Source organism: Cherax quadricarinatus, chromosome 16 (assembly GCF_038502225.1).
Source record: "Cherax quadricarinatus isolate ZL_2023a chromosome 16, ASM3850222v1, whole genome shotgun sequence".
Taxonomy (NCBI): domain Eukaryota; kingdom Metazoa; phylum Arthropoda; class Malacostraca; order Decapoda; family Parastacidae; genus Cherax; species Cherax quadricarinatus.
This window is the reverse complement of record NC_091307.1, coordinates 27,809,877-27,830,741: the sequence shown is the minus strand read 5'-3', so window position 1 is coordinate 27,830,741 and position 20,865 is coordinate 27,809,877. Positions and strand designations below refer to the sequence as shown.

The 20,865-nt window shown below is 39.8% G+C and overlaps 1 protein-coding gene across 8 annotated transcripts in view; it reads right to left on the bottom strand.

Annotated features, from left to right (window-relative positions):
* LOC128688920 (serine/threonine-protein kinase DCLK1) overlaps positions 1 to 20,865 on the bottom strand; it is a 113,303-nt gene that overhangs the window by 12,402 nt on the left and 80,036 nt on the right. For 5 of the 8 annotated variants that reach the window (XM_070085530.1, XM_070085527.1, XM_070085532.1 and 2 more), the window contains 4 exons: positions 20,313 to 20,459; positions 10,374 to 10,520; positions 3,684 to 3,926; positions 3,276 to 3,383 (listed from right to left, as the gene is read on the bottom strand). In XM_070085530.1, the coding sequence (XP_069941631.1) occupies positions 3,276 to 3,383; positions 3,684 to 3,926; positions 10,374 to 10,520; positions 20,313 to 20,459 (645 nt within the window). The remainder of the gene's footprint in view (positions 1 to 3,275; positions 3,384 to 3,683; positions 3,927 to 10,373; positions 10,521 to 20,312; positions 20,460 to 20,865) is intronic. The other 3 variants (XM_070085531.1, XM_070085534.1, XM_070085533.1) reach the window with 2 other exon arrangements.

The following is a 20,865-nucleotide window of genomic DNA, read 5'->3' as shown; positions in this document are numbered from 1 at the left end:
CCCAAACACCATTTGTCCCCATTCACTCCTATCTAACATGCTCATACATGCCTGCTGCATGTCCAGGCCCCTTGCACACAAAACCTCTTGTACCTCCTCCTCCCATCCTTTCCTAGGATAATACCTACCCCTCCACTACAGATGTATACACCCTCCAAGTCATTCTACTTTGCTTCATCCTCTCTAAATGACCAAACCACCTCAATAACCCCACTTCAGCCCTCTGAATAATACTTTTTGTAATTCCACGCCTCCTCCTAATTTCCACACTACGAATTCTCTGCATAATATTTACGCCACATAATGCCCTAAGACACGACATCTCCACTGCCTCCAGCCTCCTCCTCGCTGCAGCATTCACAACCCATGCTTCATACCCATATAAGAGCGTTGGTACCACTGCATTCTCGTACATTCCCTTCCTTGTGTCCATGGATAATGTTCTTTGTCTCCACAGATACCTCAATGCACCACCCACCTTTTTTTCTTCATCAATTCTATGGTTAACCATGTCCTTCACAAACCCATCTGCTGATAAATCTACTCCTAAATATCTCAACACATTCACTTCTTCCACACTTTTTACCTAATTCATTTGATACTTTCATCACCTTACTCTTACCTATGTTCACTTTCAACTTTACACCCTCCCAAACTCGTCCACTAACCTTTGTAACTTCTCTTTAGAATCCCCCAAAAGCACAGCATCATCAGCAAAAAGTAAGTGTGTCAACTCCCATTTTGTATTTGATTCCCCATAATTTAATCCCACCCCTCTCCCTGACATCCTAGCATTTACTTCTTTTACAGCTCCATCTATAAATATGTTAAACAACCATGGTGACATTAAACATCCCTGTCTAAAGCCTACTTTTACTGGAGAGTAATCTTCTCTTTCCTATACACCTTAATCTGAGCCTATCCTCATAAAAACTCTGTACAGCATTTAGTAACTTACTACCTATTCCATACACTTGTAACATCAGCCACAATTCTCCCTATCCACCCTATCATAAATGCAATAACACCTTTATCTAAATATTTTTCACTTATACTATGCTTTAATGTAAACATGATATACACATTCCCTGCCCATTCTAAAGCCTCCTTGTTCGTCTACAATCCTGCTCTCTGTCTTACCTCTAATTCTTTCAATAATAACCCTACCGTACACTTTACCTGGTATACTCAGTAACCTTATTCCCCTATAATTTTTACAATCTCTTTTGTTCCCCTTTCCCTTATATTAAGGAATTATACATATATACACTTCCAATCCCTAGGTACCTTCCCCTCTTTTATACATTTATTGAACAAAAATACCAACCACTCAAACTCTATCCCCTCTTGCTTTTAACCCTTTCAGGGTCCGTCCTGTAGATCTACGGCTTTACGTTCAGGGTCCAAACCGTAGATCTACGTCATGAGCTCAGCTCACTCTGATAAACTGTGAGTGGTACATTTGGGCCTAGATATGAGAGAATACATCTATGTGGTATGTGTGCACCACATAAAACAGATCCTGCAGCACACTGTGTATAATGAGAGAAAAAAACTGAAATCATGATTTTTCGATTAAAACAACGACTTTGCAGTGTTTTTTCGTATGTTTTTTATAGTTGTATTTGCGATTTCTTGGTCTCAATTGATAGAATGGAAGACATATTACAGAAATAGAGATGATTTTGATTGGTTTTAGCACTGGAAATGGCTTGAAACTGAGCTCAAAGTAGCAGAAATGTTAAATTTTTGCCGATATTCAAGAGTAAACAAACGACCTCACACGTCTAATATACGCCAGCTGGTGGGTCTAATATGCATTCACAAATATGGTGATGATATTTATACAATTATTACAGTATTGCATAACAGTAAATCTTCTATTTTTTGGTGTGAACAAAAATTCATTATGTGAATAAAAAATAAAAATGGAATTTATTTGTAAAGCCTCAAAACGTAACTAATGAACAGAGGAAATGTTAGTTTAGTTCCAGGAATACCTACATTGTTTATTCTGGACCCTATTTTGAAATTGGAATATTTTGAACTTTGTGTTAAATTGGCCAAATTAACAATTTCCGATCGCTTTAATTTGTAGTTGAAACAGTTGACTTGCTGATTTCTTGTGCTCAATCGATAGAATAGAAGTAATACTAGTGAAATAGCTAAGAATTTGGTTGGCTGGAATAATGTAATTGGCCTAAAATGGGAGTCAAAGTCGGCAAAATCGCCGATTCGTAAATATCGTTGACACATCAAAATTCGCGAGAGCATAATTCGTCAATTTTCCATCAAATTTCATACTTTTTGTTTTATTACCTTCACAAAAAGATTCTCTACCATTTCATAAGAAAAAATAAAAATTTTTTTTTTTAAATTCCTGGACATTGGGGCACAACTTCAGATTTGGGCCTTGGACCCTGAAGGTCCAAGCTGCTTTACCCCACCCCCCTTTCATTTGACCTAATGCCTCACACACCTCCCCCACATTCATATCCAGCTCTTCTTCATTCCTGAAAGATGTTATACCTTCCTGGCCAATGCATGAAATTACTGCCTCCCTCTCTTCATCAACATTTAACAGTTCCTCAAAATATTCCTGATATTTTCCCAATACTTCCAACTACCCATCTACTAACTCCCCTGTTCTGTTTTTAACTGTCAAATCCATTCATTCTCTAGGCTTTCTTAACCTATTTATCTCACTCCAAAAAGGTTTTTCTCAACAAAATTTGTTGACAGCACCTCACCCACTCTATCATTTACTCTCCTTTTGCACTCCCTCCTTTGCAGAGATTTATACCTGAGAATAAGTTGAATAACTGATGATTTTCATCACAGACAGGACTTTTGGTGGCTGAAGGAAATTATGGAGAGATGAAGTCTTCCCAGGCTCTCTTCCCTTTGTACCACCACCAGCCCAGCTTCCCCACACCACCCATTTCCTCTACACCTACCTAACTTCTCTACACCACCCATTTCCTCTATATCATCCACCTAGTTTTACAGCAAAACCATTTATATTCTTAGAACCTACAACATTCTCAGCTTTATGCAAATTCACTCTTACATGGTATCTTATTTCTATATTTGCACAAGTCCAATGTAGTCACTGTCTGCAATCAGTGAGGTTTATGAAGCTTGCTGAAATTTTTTTATAATGCATAATTAAATGTTGATGGCCTGATTGAGTTTAGTGCAACTGCCACGAAACTATAAAATCTACTGTATAAATAGAGGGGCATGTGAATATAAAAAAGATGTGTATAACTTACAGCCATAAGAGTGATTCCTGCTGATTTGTGCTGGGGGACATTTGTGTCAAAGTGGAGACCCAACTGGTGGGAAACACGCAACTCAACGTTTCCATCAAAAGCCTCATCCTTGTGAAAGAAGTGATCAGTACTGGGTAAAACAGAGTAATACAAATGAATGCTAATTAATCTTTAAGTACTGTATTACATTCTACTACTGTGATTAGAATAACCTCTAAAAGCAAATATTCTTCAACACCTAAAATTTGTCTGCAGTACTATTGTATTACTGAATATTTTGCTGAAGTCTATCCAACTTCATTCTCCTATGTGCAGGCTATTTATGTATTGTATCTAACTTCAATTCTCAGTCTCTTTTTCCAGAAAATTACCAGCCAACATTAAAATTATAAGTCATAGATGACTTACCGAAACCCAGGGATGCCCAAGGACCTCTCTTGCACTGAAGCGCTTCTCTTTGTCTACCTCAATCATATGGACTATTAATTCACGTGCAGAATCCGATATGTCATCCCAGTATGGACTATGAAATTCATAATGCCCATGTAATATTTGGTCAAAAAGTTCTTCTTGGTTGTTTGTAGCTGAGACAAATGGGGGAAACCCACACAGGAGGATATATGTAATAACTCCAGTTGCCCAGATATCAACCTGTTGGTAGACAATGGCAAAAGTCAACACATGGAAATAAATACACTAGAAGCAGAAGATCCTTGTAGTACAAGAATAAGAATAGGAAAGTTTTGCCCAAGACTGGACTTGATCAACTTGTTAATATAGTTTGATAAAGGAATTGTTAACTATAATACTCTATGATTCACAAAAATTGCAGTAATATAATTATAAACAACCTGAGAGATAAGACAGGACTTTAATCCATGCCAAGCCAATCCTAAAACTAGAAAGCCAGTGCTCTAACTACTAGACCTGCATAGTGTAGTGGTTAAAACACTGGCCTACTAATTATATAACTGACTTGCCATGGGTTCAAGTCCTGCCCATAACACTTTTTTTTTTCTTCAACAAACTGGCCATCTCCCACCAAGGTAGGGTGACCCCCCCCCCCCAAAAAAAAAAAAAATCTTTATCATTCACTCCATTACTATCTTGCCAGAGGAGTACTGATACTACAGTTCCAAACTGCAAATATCCCCACCTTTCCAGAGTGCAGGCACTGTACTTCCCACCTCTAGTACTCAAGTCCAGCTAACTGGTTTCCCTGAATCCCTTCATAAATGTTACCTTTCTCACATTCCAACAGGACATTAAGTTATAAAAACCACTTGCCTCCAGTAGCTCCTGTCTTACACATACTTACTGGATGTCTAACCCCCTTGCACACAAAGTCTTCTTTATCTCCTCCTTCCACAAGCAGGAAGACTGGCATTTACATACTGGAATCAGATGAGGGAGGTGCAGCAGACCTAAGCATTGTTACCGGTAGGAGGAATTCCCCAGTGGAAGTAGGTCTAATTCTTTATCTTGTCAGTACTGTATACCAATGGTACAGAGGATAGGTCCACAACCCACTTGCCTGCTCCTGGCCCATCCCTTGGGTATTATCTACTTCCACTGGGAAATCTCACCTACCAGTAACAATGCCTAAGTCTGCTGCACCTCCCTCATGTGAGGCAAGTACAGTGGACCCCCGCATAACGATCACCTCCGAATGCGACCAATTATGTAAGTGTATTTATGTAAGTGCGTTTGTACGTGTATGTTTGGGGGTCTGAAATGGACTAATCTACTTCACAATATTCCTTATGGGAACAAATTCGGTCAGCACTGGCACCTGAACATACTTCTGGAGTGAAAAAATATCGTTAACCGGGGGTCCACTGTATATAAGTGCCAATCTTCCTGCCTTCAGATTCTTCAAGACCACAGTGCTCATCTACTCCTCAGCTGAGGAACTGATTACTTCAAGCCCATGATGACACTCTTCAGATTGCTTGTTCTATCTAGGCTGGAATATTGCTGCACACTAACAGCACCTTTCAAGGCAGGTGAAATTGCTGACCTAGAACATGTACAGAGAACCTTCACAGCACACATAACTGAGATAAAACACCTCAATTACTGGGAGCGCTTGAAGTTCCTGAACCTGTACTCCCTGGAATGCAGGAGGGAGAGATAGATGATTACACACACCTGGAAAATCGTAGAGGGACTAGTACCAAACTTGCACACAAAAATCACTCACTACGAAAGCAAAAGACTCAGCAGACAATGCAACATCCCCCCAATGAAAAGCAGGGGTGCCACTAGCATGTTAAGAGACAACGCAATAAGTGTCAGGGGCCCAAGACTGTTCAACTGCCTCCCAGCATACATAAGGGGGATTACCAATAGACCCCTGGCTGTCTTCAAGCAGGCACTGGACAAGCACCTAAAGTCAGTACCTGACCAGCTGGGCTGTGGTTCGTACGTTGGATTGCGTGTAGCCAGCAGTAACAGCCAGGTTGATCAGGCCTGGTCACAGACCAGGCCGTGGGGGTGTTGACCCCCGGAACTCTCCAGGTAAACTTCTAGTCTTTACATTAGGTCCTTGTATTGTAATGATAAAGCCACTGGATGGCAAAACATCTACAAATTAAAGATTCCCAAATGTTGCACGTGCCTAATTCTTCAACTCTACCATACACTTTACTCGGTATACTTACCAGTTTTTTTTTTTTTTTTTTTTAACATGCTGGCTGTCTCTCACTGAGGCAGAGTGATGCATAAAAGAAACACTTTCACCATCATTCACACTTAATCACTGTCTTTGCAGAGGCATGCAGATATGATGGTTCAGATGTCGCTCCAAATAGCAAATATTCCAAACCCTTCCTTTAAAGTGCAGGCACTGTACTTCCCACTTCCAGGACTCAGTCTGGCTAACCAGTTTCCCTGAATCCCTTCACAAAACATTACCCTGCTCACACTCCAACAGCTCATCAAGTCTCAAAAACCATTCATCTCCACTCACTCCTATCTAACATGCTCACATATGCCTGCTATATGTCCATGACCTCTGCACACAAAACCTCTTTTACCTCCTTCCTCCATCCTTTCCTAGGATGAGCCCTACTTTTCCTTCCCTCCACTACAGATTTATAAACCCTCCAAGTCATCCTATTTTGCTCCATCTTCTCTAAATGACCAAATCACCTCAACAACCCCTCCTCAGCCCTCTGAATAATACTTTTAGTAACACCACAATCCCCTCCTAATTTCCCCACTACGAATTCTCTGCATAATACGCCACACACTGCTCTTAGACACGATATATCCACTGCCTCCAGCCTCTTCCTCACTGCAACATTCATAACCCATGCTTCACATCAATATAAGAGCGTTGGTACCGCTATACTCTCACACATTCCCTTCTCTGACTCCATGGATTTTTTTTTTTTTTTGTCTCTATGGATATCTCAATGCACCACCCACCCTTTTTCCCTTCATCAATTCAATGGTCTACCTTGTCCTTCATAAACCCATCCTCCAGCAAGTCTACTCCCAAATATCTAAACACATTCACTTCTTCCATACTCCCTCCCTCCAATGTAATATCCAGTTTTTCCTTATCTAAATCATTTGATACCATCATCACTTTACTCTTATCAATGTTCAGTTTTGACTTTCTTCCTTTATGCACCCTCCCAAACTCGTCCACTACCCTTTGCAACTTTTCTTCAGAATCTCCTAAACGAACAATCATCAGCAGCAAAAAGTAACTGTCTCAACTCCCATTTTGTATTCGAATCCACATAATGTAATCCCACCCCTCTCCCTAACACCCTAGCACTTACTTCTTTTACAACTTCATCTAATTTCCATCTCACCTACACACCCTAACCTGAGCCTCACTTCTTTCAACAAACAGGCCGTATCCCACCAAGGCAGGGTGGCCCAAAAAGAAAAACAAAAATTTCTCTTTTTAACTTGAGTAATTTATACAGGAGAATGCTCCCGGCATTTTAGTTGTCTCTTACAACACGCATGGCTTACGGAGGAAGAATTCTGTTCCAATTCCCCCTGGAGATAACAGGAAATAAACAAGAACAAGAACTAGTAAGAAAATAGAAGAAAACCCAGAGGGGTGTGTATACATATATATGCTTGTACATGTATGTGTAGTGTGACCTAAGTGTAAGAAGAAGTAGCAAGATGTACCTGAAATCTTGCATGTTTATGAGACAGAAAACAGACACCAGCAATCCTACCATCATGTAAAACAATTAAAGGTTTCTGTTTTACACTCACTTGGCAGGATGGTAGTACCTCCCTGGGCAGCTGCTGTCTACCAACCTACTACCTAGGCTGAGCCTCACTATCCTCATAAAAACTCTTTACAGCATTTAGTAACTTACCACCTATTCTATACACTTGCAACAACAGCCACGTTGCTCCCCTATCCACCCTATCATAAGCCTTTTCTAAATCTATGAAAGCAACAAAAACTTCCCTACCTTTATCTAAATATTGTGTGTTTCAATGTAAACACTTGTCTACACATCCTCTACCCATTCTAAAGCCTCCTTGTTCATTTGTGATCCTGCTCTCTGTCTTAAATCTAATTCATTCAATAATAACCCTACCATACACTTTATGAGGTATACTCAGTAAGCTTATTATTTTATAATTTTACACTCTCTTTTCTCCCCTTTCCCTTTATATAAAGGAACTATGCATGTTCTGTCAGTCCCTAGGTACCTTCCCTTCTTTCATACATTTACTGAACAAAAGTACCACCCACTTCAAAACTATATCCCCACCTGCTTTTAACATTTCTGTCATGATCCCACCTGTTCCAGTTCCTTTACCCTATTTCATTCTACCCACTGCCTCAAGCACCTCCCCCACACTTACATCCAGTTCTTCTTCACTCCTAAAGGATGTTATACATCCCTTGCCAATGTATTAAATCACTGCCTCCCTCTCTTCATCAATATTTAACAGTTTCTCAAAATATTCCTGAAATCTTCCCAATACCTCCAACTCCCCATGTACTAACTCCCCTTTTCTTTTTTTAACTGTCAAGTCCATTTATTCCTTAGGATTTCTCAACCTATTTATCTCACTCTAAAACTTTTGCTTATTTTCAGCAAAATTTGTTGACAGCATCTCACCCACTATCATTTGTTCTCCTTTTGCACTTCCTCACCACTCTCTTCACCTCTCTTTTACTCATTATATAAGAACATAAGACAGAAGGAACACTGCAACAGGCCTACTGGCCCATGAGAGGCAGGTCCAATTCTCCATATACTTCACCCTTCTTTGCAAAAATCTCTCATGAGCCGACTTTTTCTCCCTTATCACACCCTTTACCTCATCATTCCACCAACTACGCCTTTCCCTCCACACTCACCCTCCTATACCCACAAACTTCTGCTGGGCAGAAGTTTGTGGATATAGGAAGGTGCATTTTTAAAACTAACCCACCCCTCTCCAATCCCAGCACTGCCTATACTCTCACTAACCCACCTTTCTCCCAACAGTTGCTTATATCTCACCCTAACTTCCTCCTCTCTTGGTTTATAAAACATTTACCTCTTTCTTACTTGCTGTTGCCATTTCCCTTTTGCCCCATCCACCTCTTACTCTAACTGTAGCTGCAACTAAATAATGATCCGATATATATGTTGCCCCTCTATAAACATGCACATCCTGAAGTCTGCCCATCAACCTTTCAATTTTTTTTTTTTTAACAAGTCAGCTGTCTCCCATCGAGGCAGGTAGAATGACATGGAACGCATATAAATCTATAGGGGAAGGAAGGAGGGGTAGGGGTCGTCCTTGAAAGGGTTGGAAAGAGGGGGTAAAGGAGGTTTTGTGGGCAAGGGGCTTGGACTTCCAGCAAGCGTGCATGAGCGTGTTAGATAGGAGTGAATAGAGACGAATGATACTTGGGACCTGACGATCTGTTGGAGTGTGAGCAGGGTAATATTTAGTGAAGGGATTCAGGGAAACCGGTTATTTTCATATAGTCGGACTTGAGTCCTGGAAATGGGAAGTACAATGCCTGCACTTTAAAGGAGGGGTTTGGGATATTGGCAGTTTGGAGGGATATGTTGTGTATCTTTATACGTATATGCTTCTAAACTGTTGTATTCTGAGCACCTCTGCAAAAGCAGTGATAATGTGTGAGTGTGGTGAAAGTGTTGAATGATGATGAAAGTATTTTCTTTTTGGGGATTTTCTTTCTTTTTTGGGTCACCCTGCCTCGGTGGGAGACGGCCGACTTGTTGAAAAAAAAAAAATTAAAAAATATAACAAAAAAAAATGTAGATAAAAGTTTTTTTTACACGTTTTCAAATGTAAAACAAAAAAGATCTACATTTTTTTACATACTTTCAGATGTTGAAAAAATGTATATATACGTTTGGACCATTTAAGGGTTAAACATTTTCCTTTTATTTTTAGTAAGCTATATGGGAGAAGGGGCTGCTAGCCTATTGCTTCTGGCATTTTAGTTGACCTTTACAACACGCATGGCTTATGGAAGAAAGATTCTTATTCCACTTCCCCATGGAGATAAAAAGAAATAATAAGAACAAGAACTACTCACAAAAAAATAAAAAAAAAAAACTCAGACGAGTCTGTATATATATGTACATGCATGTGTAGTGTGACCTAACTAAGTAAAAGTAGCAAGATATACCTTGTACAGTAGGTTGTAATAGGTTGGTAGGTTGTCTACCAACCTACTTAGCAGGCTTATTCCCCTATAATTCTTGCACTTTCTTTTATTTCTGTTTTCCTTTATATAAAGATACTATGCATGCTCTCTGCCAATCCCTAGGTATCTTTCCCCCCCTTTCCTGTAAAACACATATTGAACAAATGCACCAACCACTTCATAACTATATCCCCACCTACTTGCCTCTTTACCCACTTCCATTCTATCCTCTGCCTCATGCCCTTACCCCTCACTCACATCTGGCTCTTCCTCACTCCTACAAGATGTTATACCACCCTGCCCAATGCTTGAAATCATTACCTTCATCTTCCCAGTACCTCCATGCTCCCCCCATTAACTACTACTCTTTCATTTTTAACTATTAAATCCATTTGTTCCCTATTATTATTACCATTAAAGATCAAACTTACCTTCAACCCATAACCTGATTCATTTAGGATTTCTGGAGCAACATATGTAGGTGTACCACACACAGTAAATAATGGCTCAGTCACTTCTACAGCTAGACCGAAGTCTCCCAGTTTAAGACTCTTTCCTCCATTGTTTCGTTCTGCCACCTGCAATATACCACACATGTCAATTCTGACATATATACTAACTTTTATTATAATATTCTGTAACTTTGATAACATTCTTCCAAAAAGTTTTTCATCTGCTTTACTTAGAAAATCTATTATTCACCTTTAATAGCCCCTCCTATATAGAAATTCTGGAGATCCCACAGTTATACACCCTCTTGGTCAAACCATTCTGACCAAGGGTCCAAGACCAAAACATTTCCAATATCTGTCCTAGTGTTTGCATTTTGTGTCTTTTTTCAACACTTCAACATTTCCTCCTCCACTTTCTGAATTAAATACTCTGCAATTTTACGGCATCTTCTAATTGCTATGTTCTTTATTCTCTGAATAATATTCACACCAGAAACTGGTCATAAACATAATAAACTCTTTCTTTCCACAGACACCTTGACATTCCACCTACCTTTCTCTCTCATTCATTCAACGAGTCACTTTACATTTTTTTATTTGGGAGAGTATGTGTCTGTAGATGGGTCTAAGAAAGATGAGATGAATCACAGAATCAACAAGGCAAAAAATATAGGTGCTGTGCTAAAGCATCTGTGGAAAGAAAAAAAGTACTTATGGAGGCAAAAATTGGAATGCACCAGAGTACAGTGGAACCTTGGTACGCAACCTTAATTCATTCCAGAAGGCTGTTCGAGTGCCACTCCGTTTGAGTATCGAACAAGTTCTTCCCAACCAATTTTCTAAATGGTTGGCTGTTATCACTAACACGAAACATAAAATAGTTTACAGCGAAGTTCTGGCAGGTCGTATTTGTTTCATTGAGTGCTGAGTTTTGAGTAGGGAGCTGGTTGTATACCAAGGTTCCAGTGTAGCAAGGAGGTGGATGGAGGTAGTAGAGATGTAATGTTTTGAGAGAAATGTGTGGTGTGAATATTATGCAGAGTATTCAAAGTACAGAAATTCAAAAGCGATGTGGGATCACCAGGGTGGTTTGGGTACTGAGAGAGGATGGAACAAAATAAGAATACCAAGGTGTATAACTCTCTGGAGGAAGAAGAGGGGTTGGGGGTCATTCCAGGTGGGGATGCCCGGGTGTTGTGCATGTGTCATTTCATCCTGTCGGTATTATATACAATTCTTGTACTACTACTACTACTACTACTACCACTACTACTACCTCCACCTCTTCCTGCCTATATATAGCCGTCCTGCTCCACCTCTGTTAGTGTGACTTTGTCAATGGTCCAAGTCGGACCGAAACGTCGTCGTAAGCTTCTCTCTTTTATGTGCGGGTTATTTGTGTATAAAGGGGGTTTCAAGTGATAGAAGCTTGAGCATCCAACAGGCTTGTGAGAGCATGTTAGACTGAAATAAGTGGAGACAAGCTGTTTGTGTGTAAGGTAATATTTACAAAGGGAGTGCAGTTAGCCAGACTTGAGCCCTGGAAGTGAGCAGTACAGTGCCTACACTGTACTGTACTGAGGAAGTTGCAGTTCGGAGTTTCATTTCAACTTAGATGTCTGCACACTTGTGGCAAGATAGATATTGAATGAATGATGGCGAGTTTCTTCTTCCTCTTTTTTTTTTTTTTTTTTTTTTTGAAGATGGCTAATGTGTGTAAAAATATTAACACTTAAAGTGTCTGACATACTAGTATGCAAATGCTCCGTGTCCAACGCACTAATATGCACAATTTTTTGAATCTTCAAATCTATCACTTGCCAATAATTTTGACCTTAGTGCAACTCTTTTGGTCTTCAATCTATTCGTACATTTGAAAAAAAAATTAAGGCCATGAGGGTCCACACAGTGTATCATGGTTAACCACACAGGTGATGAATTCCTCATGTTTGGAGTGCTAAAATAGAAAAACAATCATGTCTAGGCATCAATAAATGTAAATATCGCTGGTGCATTTACACCACTGTTGCCATCAAGTGGACCCTCAACTAACGGCGGCATCAAGTAATGGCAAATTCGTCTAACGGCGCTCTTTGGCGTAAAAAAAAATGGCTCTACCAACGGCGAAAAACTCATCTAATGACGTTCGTCCCGAACTTGTCCATGGAGCCGGAGCGCGGCCTGAGCGGGCCCAGCCACCCCAAGACTCCGTGTAAAGCCAGTGTGCCAGTGTTTACAAGCTGTTTCGGTTGAATCCAAGTGTACCTGCGATATATTTTGTATTATTCCAGTGTCTTTAGTGCTTGTAACCGCTAAATAAGCCACCATGGGCCTGTAGAAAGTTTCTAGTGCCAGCCCTGTGATAAAGAAGGAAAGAAACACAATAAAAATTCAAGGAAAAAACTTGTAGCAAAGTACCAAAGTGGAGGAGGAAGAGAGAGGGGAGAATGTGCCTTCTGCAGTGATTCACCGATTCTACGATGTGTACAATACTAAAGCAGCAGGTGTCGATAAAGGTTATAGTGCCAGCCAGAGATAAAGCGTAGAATTAACAGTGTAGCAAGTAAGTTAAACGAGTAAGCGATAGAAAAACGGCACGAAAGTAACTCTCCAATGTTGTTGGATGTGCACACATCCGCTGAACATCCACCGGCCTGCTATCTTCCACTACCCTAAACCTCTGCCAGCATTTCCTCCATCAAGCTAACTAATTAAACTAACATCTCCAAGGTAAGTGTAAATATAAAAGGACCCCAGTGGAAATACTTAAGTCACTCTGACTTTTTTGGGTTATCCTAGGTACTCTACACATGCTGCTATGTATGATAATATATGTAACTGTATTTGTGTATACCTGAATAAACTTGTTTATAAATTAAAATGTAAATATTTCTTATTTATGAATTAAAATGTAAATATTTCTTATTTATGAATTAAAATGTAAATATTTCTTATTTATGAATTAAAATGTAAATATTTCTTATTTATAAATTACATACATTGTTTAAGTGTGATGGTGGTGGAGGCAAAATCCTCCACCACCACCAACATGGCTTCTCTCAGTGGTGGCCCTTTAACCCAACAATAACACTTACACTATTTACTCCTCTCACACATTATGGCAAATTTTATTCATTCTAGAGTATATTTTATGTTTCTATGTTATTAATATTGTTTATAATGTCATATTAGATGAATTGTGATAGATAAATAAGCCGTAGAGTGATATTAGCATCATGTTGAAGCATAATAAACTTGTCTTCCTCTTGCCCCCCGTGTCTGTCATACACCAACAAGTCGAGTCAGTGAAGATAAGCCAATAAAGGTAAGTGTGATGTTAAATGTTCATTTATCCCAGTTTAAGGGTTAACCCTTTCAATGTTGGTACCATAGTACTACGGCTTATGAGCCAGTGTTGGTGCCGTAGTACTATGCCAAAATTCTAGCGGCTTCAAGTCTAGCAGGAGAAAGCGGTAGGCCTACATGTGAGAGAATGGGTCTGCATGATCAGTGTGCACAGTATAAAAAAAATTGGGGAGCCAGTGGTGCATTGTGGGAACACCATTTCAGTAGTCCTTGTTCAGCATGCCTAGTAAGAAATATGACTCCCTGGTGAATCTGGGACTCTTCTCTTCCCAAGTGATAGCTCTAACACACATGTAAGTGTCAGTGAAGATGAATTTCATGCTTTTGAGGAGTTTGTGACCGAAAGCAATGCCCAGGATACCAGAAGGAAGGAAGGAAGAAAAAGAAAGAACAAGAGAGAAAAAGAAAGAAAGGAAGGAAAGAAGGCAGAAGAGATGAGAGGAAGGAAGGAAGATAGGAAGGAAGGAAGGAAGGAAGGATGACCACAGACAACCATCAACCTAGGATAATCCAAAAAAAGTCAAAGTGACTTATTTCCATGTGGGTGGTGGGGAAGACAACATGCTTGTTGTGGAAGACAGTGTGAGCAATGAGTGGTGGTAATGCATCATTGTGACACCAGCCACACCACTGTCAACACATCCACAACAAAGAACCCCCACACAACAACATTCCACAAGCTGTAGCAGTTCTAGGAATGTGTCCAGTGACTATACATGTGTATATATATTATAGAACAATAGTAATGAACAACTTGTTCTTATTGTTGGTGTGTGTAAACAGGTTTTATAAACATTGTAATGGTGATAATATTTGTGCAGTTATTGTGTTGTTTATGAGTGGATATACATACATTATGCACTGTATTGGTCTCACAGGCCACAAAAGTTACTTGAAAAAAATAAAATATTAAAAACTAAAAGAAAAAAGTACAATAAAAGTAAAAATAATATTACTGAGTGAGAGGCAGTCGCCAATGTTGCCGTAAGCGGTTCACTTTCTGTCAACTTCATGCCTCTATATCTTGGTAAGTAATGATGGCAATTTTTTTTTTGTGCCTTAAAACACTTGCAAAAATATTCTTAAGATTTTGTTAAGAAAAAATAATTTTTTTTTTTAATATTTTTCAACACAGAATGAGACGTTCCGCCATCCACTGGCTTTATCAATACAAATTCTAGGACATAATTCGAAGACAGTAGAACTATATACAAAAGATGAGGAAATCAGTCCCTCAGCCTTGGAGTTGGTGTGACGAGCATTGTAGTCACGAAGAATTTTTTTTTTTTAACAAGTCGGCCGTCTCTCACCGAGGCAGGGTGACCCAAAAAGAGAGAAAATCCCCCCAAAAAAATACTGTCATCATTCAACACTTTCACCTCACTCACATATAATCACTGTTTTTGCAGAGGTGCTCAGAACACAACAGTTTAGAAGCATATACGTATATTTAGAGTGCAGGCATTGTACTTCCCATTTCCAGGACTCAAGTCCGGCTATATAAAAATAACCGATTTCCCTGAATCCCTTCACTAAATATTACCCTGATCACACTCCAACAGATCGTCAGGTCCCAAATACCATTCGTCTCCATTCACTCCTATCGAACACGCTCATACACGCCTGCTGGAAGTCCAAGCCCCTCGCCCACAAAATCTCCCTTATCCCTTCCTTTCAACCTTCTCGAGGACGACCCCTACACCGCCTTCCTTTCCCTACAGATTTAAATGCTCTCCATGTAGACATTGAGGAATTTATTCCCCAACAAGATTTTAATTATGATGAAACTGGTTTTTTCTTGGAAAAGAATGCCTAGGAGAGCCTACATTACATAAGAAGAAAAATCATTACCAGGACACAAGCCCATGAAAGATAAGCTAACACTCTTGTTGTGTGGTAATGCTAGTGGGGACTGCAGTTAAACTGTTGCTAGTCTACCACTCTGAAAACCCAAGAATGTTTAAAAAAAAATAATGTGATAAAAAGTAAACTCAATGTAATGTAGAGGGCTAATAGTAATGCTTGGGTAATGAGGCAGTTCTTTACTGAGTGGATACATGAAGTGTTTGCCCCAAGTGTGAAAAAGTACCTCGCAGAAAAAACTTACCATTAACCCTTTAACTGTCCAAACACTGATCTACGTTCATATTGCTAGTGCTCAATCAGTAGATCAATGTTTTGTTTTTCCTGCCTCCAAATTTAGTACGATAGGCCTAGGCAGTATAGAATGGGTCTTAACACTCAGTGTGCATAGTAATAAAAAATGTGGAACTTAGTATAGTGGTTTTTAACCTCGGTTCAATTGAGCCCCAGGAGTTCGATGAGTCAGTCTCAGGGGTTCAGCAGAGGTCACACACACAGTGTGTGTGAAAGAGCGAGCGGGGGGGGAGGGGGGGGCAGCGGCGGCGGTTGTGGTGGTTGTTGTGGTGGTTGTTGTGGTGGTTGTGGTGGTTGTTGTGGTTGTTGTGGTTGTGGTTGTTGTTGTGGTTGTTGTTGTGGTTGTGGTTGTTGTTGTGGTTGTGGTTGTTGTTGTTGTGGTTGTTGTTGTGGTTGTGGTTGTTGTGGTTGTGGTTGTTGTGGTTGTGGTTGTTGTTGTTGTCCGTCCCTCCATCCGTTCCACTCACCCCACTCTGCTCCGCTTAGCCATCTGAAGCAAGCATTTGCCATGCCTTAGATGAGCTCGCAAAGTCTCTTGATGGATACTTTCCCACCAGAGAGTCGTATCTAGCATGAGTGAGACAGCAGTTCATGTTCAGTGTTGCAACAGCAGATGTCTATGATGAATACCTTGACAAAATCACTGAACTTCAGCAGAGCCAGGTTCAACAGCAACTCTTCAGAACAACAACGCTCTCAATGTTTTGGTGTCAACAAATCATAGCATACCCTCTTATTGCTAAGAAAGCCCTTGAGATACTCATGCCATTTGTTACAATGTATCTTTGTGGGCAATCCTTTTCAAGGATGGTAGACATCAAAAAGAAGAAAAGGAACAGACTTTGTTGTGAAAATGACACTAGGGTGGCACTTGCCAAGATGAAGCCATGTATTTCTGAACTTGTCTCTGAAAGGCAACAGCAAAAGTCACACTGATTTGCAGTTTTGATTTAAATCATATTTTGAAGACATCACATTTCATTTTTCCAATTACGAAGGGTTCAGTGAATGCACAAATGAAACTAGCTGGGTTCAATACCTCAAACAAGGTTAAGAACCACTGACTCGGTACCTTGTGGAAGCACCAGTTCAATTGAGCGCCAGATAGAGCAAACAGCGTGGCAAACCCCAGGGATTCACTAATGCCATGTCGTATTAACACTCCCCTTTTAAGAGGAAAGTGATGCTGACCCCGAGTTTAGTGGCTGTGAGATGGATGTGGCCGTAAGTCGAAGAAATATCAAAAACCTCGATAATAACCCACGTGCAACATTTGTGCAATATCCTTTCAATTTTGATACCACTGGTAGTCTCATCCTTTCAGAAGGTCCTATAACCTATGCCCTAAGTAAAGAAAGACGATTCTGTAACGTGTAATACATGTTCAGCAAGCCGGTTGGGAGGGTGGGTGGCTGCCTAGCTCTCTCTCTATCCCTGTCTGCCTGTTTTGTCCCAGAGTCACTCATAAACCAGAATCAAGGACTAGGTAAGTTTATTTAGGTACAGGTACACATACAGTGGACCCCCGGTTAACGATTTTAATCCGTGCAAGAGGGCTCATCGTTATGCGAAATAATCGTTATGCGAATGAATTTTCCCCATAAGAAATAATGGAAATAAAATTAATCCGTGCAAGACGCCCAAAAGTATGAAAAAAAAATTTTTTTACCACATGAAATGTTAATTTTAATACACACAAACTGAAAAAGGCATGCACAATTACATGACACTTACTTTTATTGAAGATCTGGTGATGATTGATGGGATGGGAGGAGGGGAGAGCATTATCTTCTTACTGTTTAGAAGGGGAATCCCCTTCCATTAGGACTTGAGGTAGGAAGTCCTTTTCTGGGGTTACTTCCCTTCTTCTTTTAATGCCACTAGGACCAGCTTGAGAGTCACTGGACCTCTGTCGCACAACAAATCTGTCCATAGAGCTCTGTACCTCCCGTTCCTTCAAGACTTTCCTAAAATGGGCCATAACATTGTCATTGAAATAGTCACCAGCACGGCTTGCAACAGCTGTGTCAGGGTGATTTTCATCTATAAAGGTTTGCAGTTCAACCCACTGTGCACACATTTCCTTAATCTTTGAAGTAGGCACAATGGATTCCACAACTGGCATAGGCTTCTCAGGGTTAGCCCCAAACCCTTCAAAATCTTTCTTAATTTCCATACTAATTCTCACCCTTTTTACCACAGGGTTGGCACTAGAAGCTTTCTTGGGGCCCATGGTCACTTATTTTCCAGAAACAGCACCGAAAACACTGTAATAATACGAAATATTCCGAGTGTATGCTTGGATGTTACCGCGGAGGCTCGCTGGTAAACAATGGGACGGCCGGCACATGTGAGGGCACATTGGACGTGTCTCGGACGAAAATCGGTAAGCGGGTTTTTAATCGGTATGCGCGGCAAAAATTTTGCGATAAAAGTAATCGGTATGCGGAAAAATCGCTATGTGATGCCATCGTTATGCGGGGGTCCACTGTATGTACAGTTATCATACATAGTGTAAATTACCAATGATAACCCAAAAAAGCCACATACACTGCTATTCTGTGCTTGCTGATATGAGGCATGAGCATGACTGGCAAATAATACTCATTTCCATTTTTTCAGACATGGCAATTCTGTAACATGTGTAATACCTGTTGGTTCATGAGCAGATGTCTCTGACAGAGAGACAGGTAGAGAGAGACACACAGGCAGAGACATGCACAGACAAAGGCAGAAAAACAGACAGATAGATGTAACAGTGAGAACAAATAAAAAAACACATGCCAAGGTTCACTGGGAACAGTGTACAATCAGCAATATTGAGTGACTGCACAATCAGCAGTGTAGATTGACACACCTGTCTGACACCCTACTTCAAGGAGTTTCATATACCTATAAAAACATTGCGGGGACACATAAATAATTTACATATATTTCTAGACAATAGTACGAGACCAAGGCAGATGAACATGTTCACCTGTTGTGACTGTCTGATTACCATTTCTGTACTTAATAGTGTCAGAAAAAACATTGGCTATAAAATCACGAAAACTACTACAAACTGATTTTTTTTCTTTCAACAAAACAGCTATATCCTGCTGAGGAAGGGTGACTTAAAAACAAAAGTTTTTCTTTTTAATTTTAGTAATGTATACAGGAGAAGGGGATACTAGCCCTTTGCTCCCGGCATTTTAGTTGCCTCTTATGACACACATGGCTTACTGAGGAAGAATTCTGTTCCGTTACCCCATGGAGGTAAGAGAAAATAAACAAAAACAAGAACTAGTAAGAAAACAGAAGAAAAACCCAAGGGGTATGTATATATATGCTTGTACATGCATGTGTGGTGTGACCCAAGTGTGAGTAGCAAGACGTACCTGAAATCTTGCATGTTTATGTGACAGAAAAAGACACCAGCAATCCTACCATCACGTAAAACAATTACAGATTTCAGCTTCACACTCATGTGGTAGGATGGTAGTACCTCCCTGGGTGGCTGCTGTCTATCAACCTACTCTTCTTCTTTCAACCTACTACCTACTATAAATTGTGATTACCAGAACATAAAAATAATGCAAATTAAAAAAAATACAAGGAAAAAAGGTATAGCGGCAACATTTCTGCAAGTGGCAGGACTCCACGTTGCAGTCAAGTGAGTATCCAGTGCCAACTTCATGGCCTTATATCTTGGTAAGTACTTACCTTTTTTTTTTTTTTGGTCTTATTACACAGAGAAAATTGCCTTCTTTATTTAAATTTGTTATTTTTTTTTTTCAAAATATTCAGAGCGCTAGCAGTGAAAACGTAGATCAATGTTTGGACAGTTAAGGGGTTAATATGCTAATAAAGTCACACAAAATTGTAAATTCAGGGAAAATTGAAGACTTAATGACGAGTGTATGCATGAATAAGCTCATACAAACTTGCACGGGTGCCCTATGGCTCTGGGAACAATAAAAACAGACAGGTCCTGGATGTCGATGTTCTGGCCTGTACAGGACAAATGTCAGAATCATTGGACGTAATCTGATGATTCAGAAGACAAGACACTATCACTATGCACAAAACCCAGAATTACAGTTTGTTTTTTCTGTCAATGACTGAAGTGTCTATTGGCATTTGAATATTGAAGCAGCAGTTTTCTAAGATCACCAGATTATGCAACATTTCCGTAGACTGAACACAATTGCTAGATAAAGTTGGAAGCCAAATAATTGATTACACGATAAGTGAATATCTACTGTATTATAAATTGATGACGAGACAGGCACAGCTCTTCTCTAACTGCAAACAGAAAAATTACACATGCTATCACATTCTTTTTCTCTACTGAACAACTACTCTAACATCCTTACATTAGCTATTCAAAATAAACAAATATAATTAGGACATTACCAAGAGGTTTTCAGGTTTTATATCCCTATGTACTATTGACCTCTGGTGGAGGTAATCAAGAGCTGAGGTCAGGTCTCTCACCATAGAACTGGCATCTTGTTCTGTATAGCGAGTAGCACTGGCAATGGCATCAAAAAGGTCACCACCCTGTGGAATACAAAGAGTCAGCAATATACATCACTAGTAAAAAACATTAATTATTATATAGCTCACAAACTATTTTGGTCATGGTACAGTAGACAACCACCTTTCATGTCAGTTAGGTTCCAGAAAAACAGAGCTATAAGTGAAAATATGACAGGTGGAGTGAACAACATAAGGGAAAAATTGAGTTATGTGCTATAACACCCTAAAGAAAGCCATCAAAATTTTTCAATTTTTAAATTGTCAATTATGTTTTTGACAATTCAAACTGTAGATGTTTCTTGTTGATTTAGAAATGTGTGGAGAGATTTCCTGTTACCCTACACTTTGTGCACATGTTCAAGAGTCTAAACCTCGCCACATTCAAGAAGGACGTAGCAAAGTTTTCTCTTGAACATGTGTACAATGT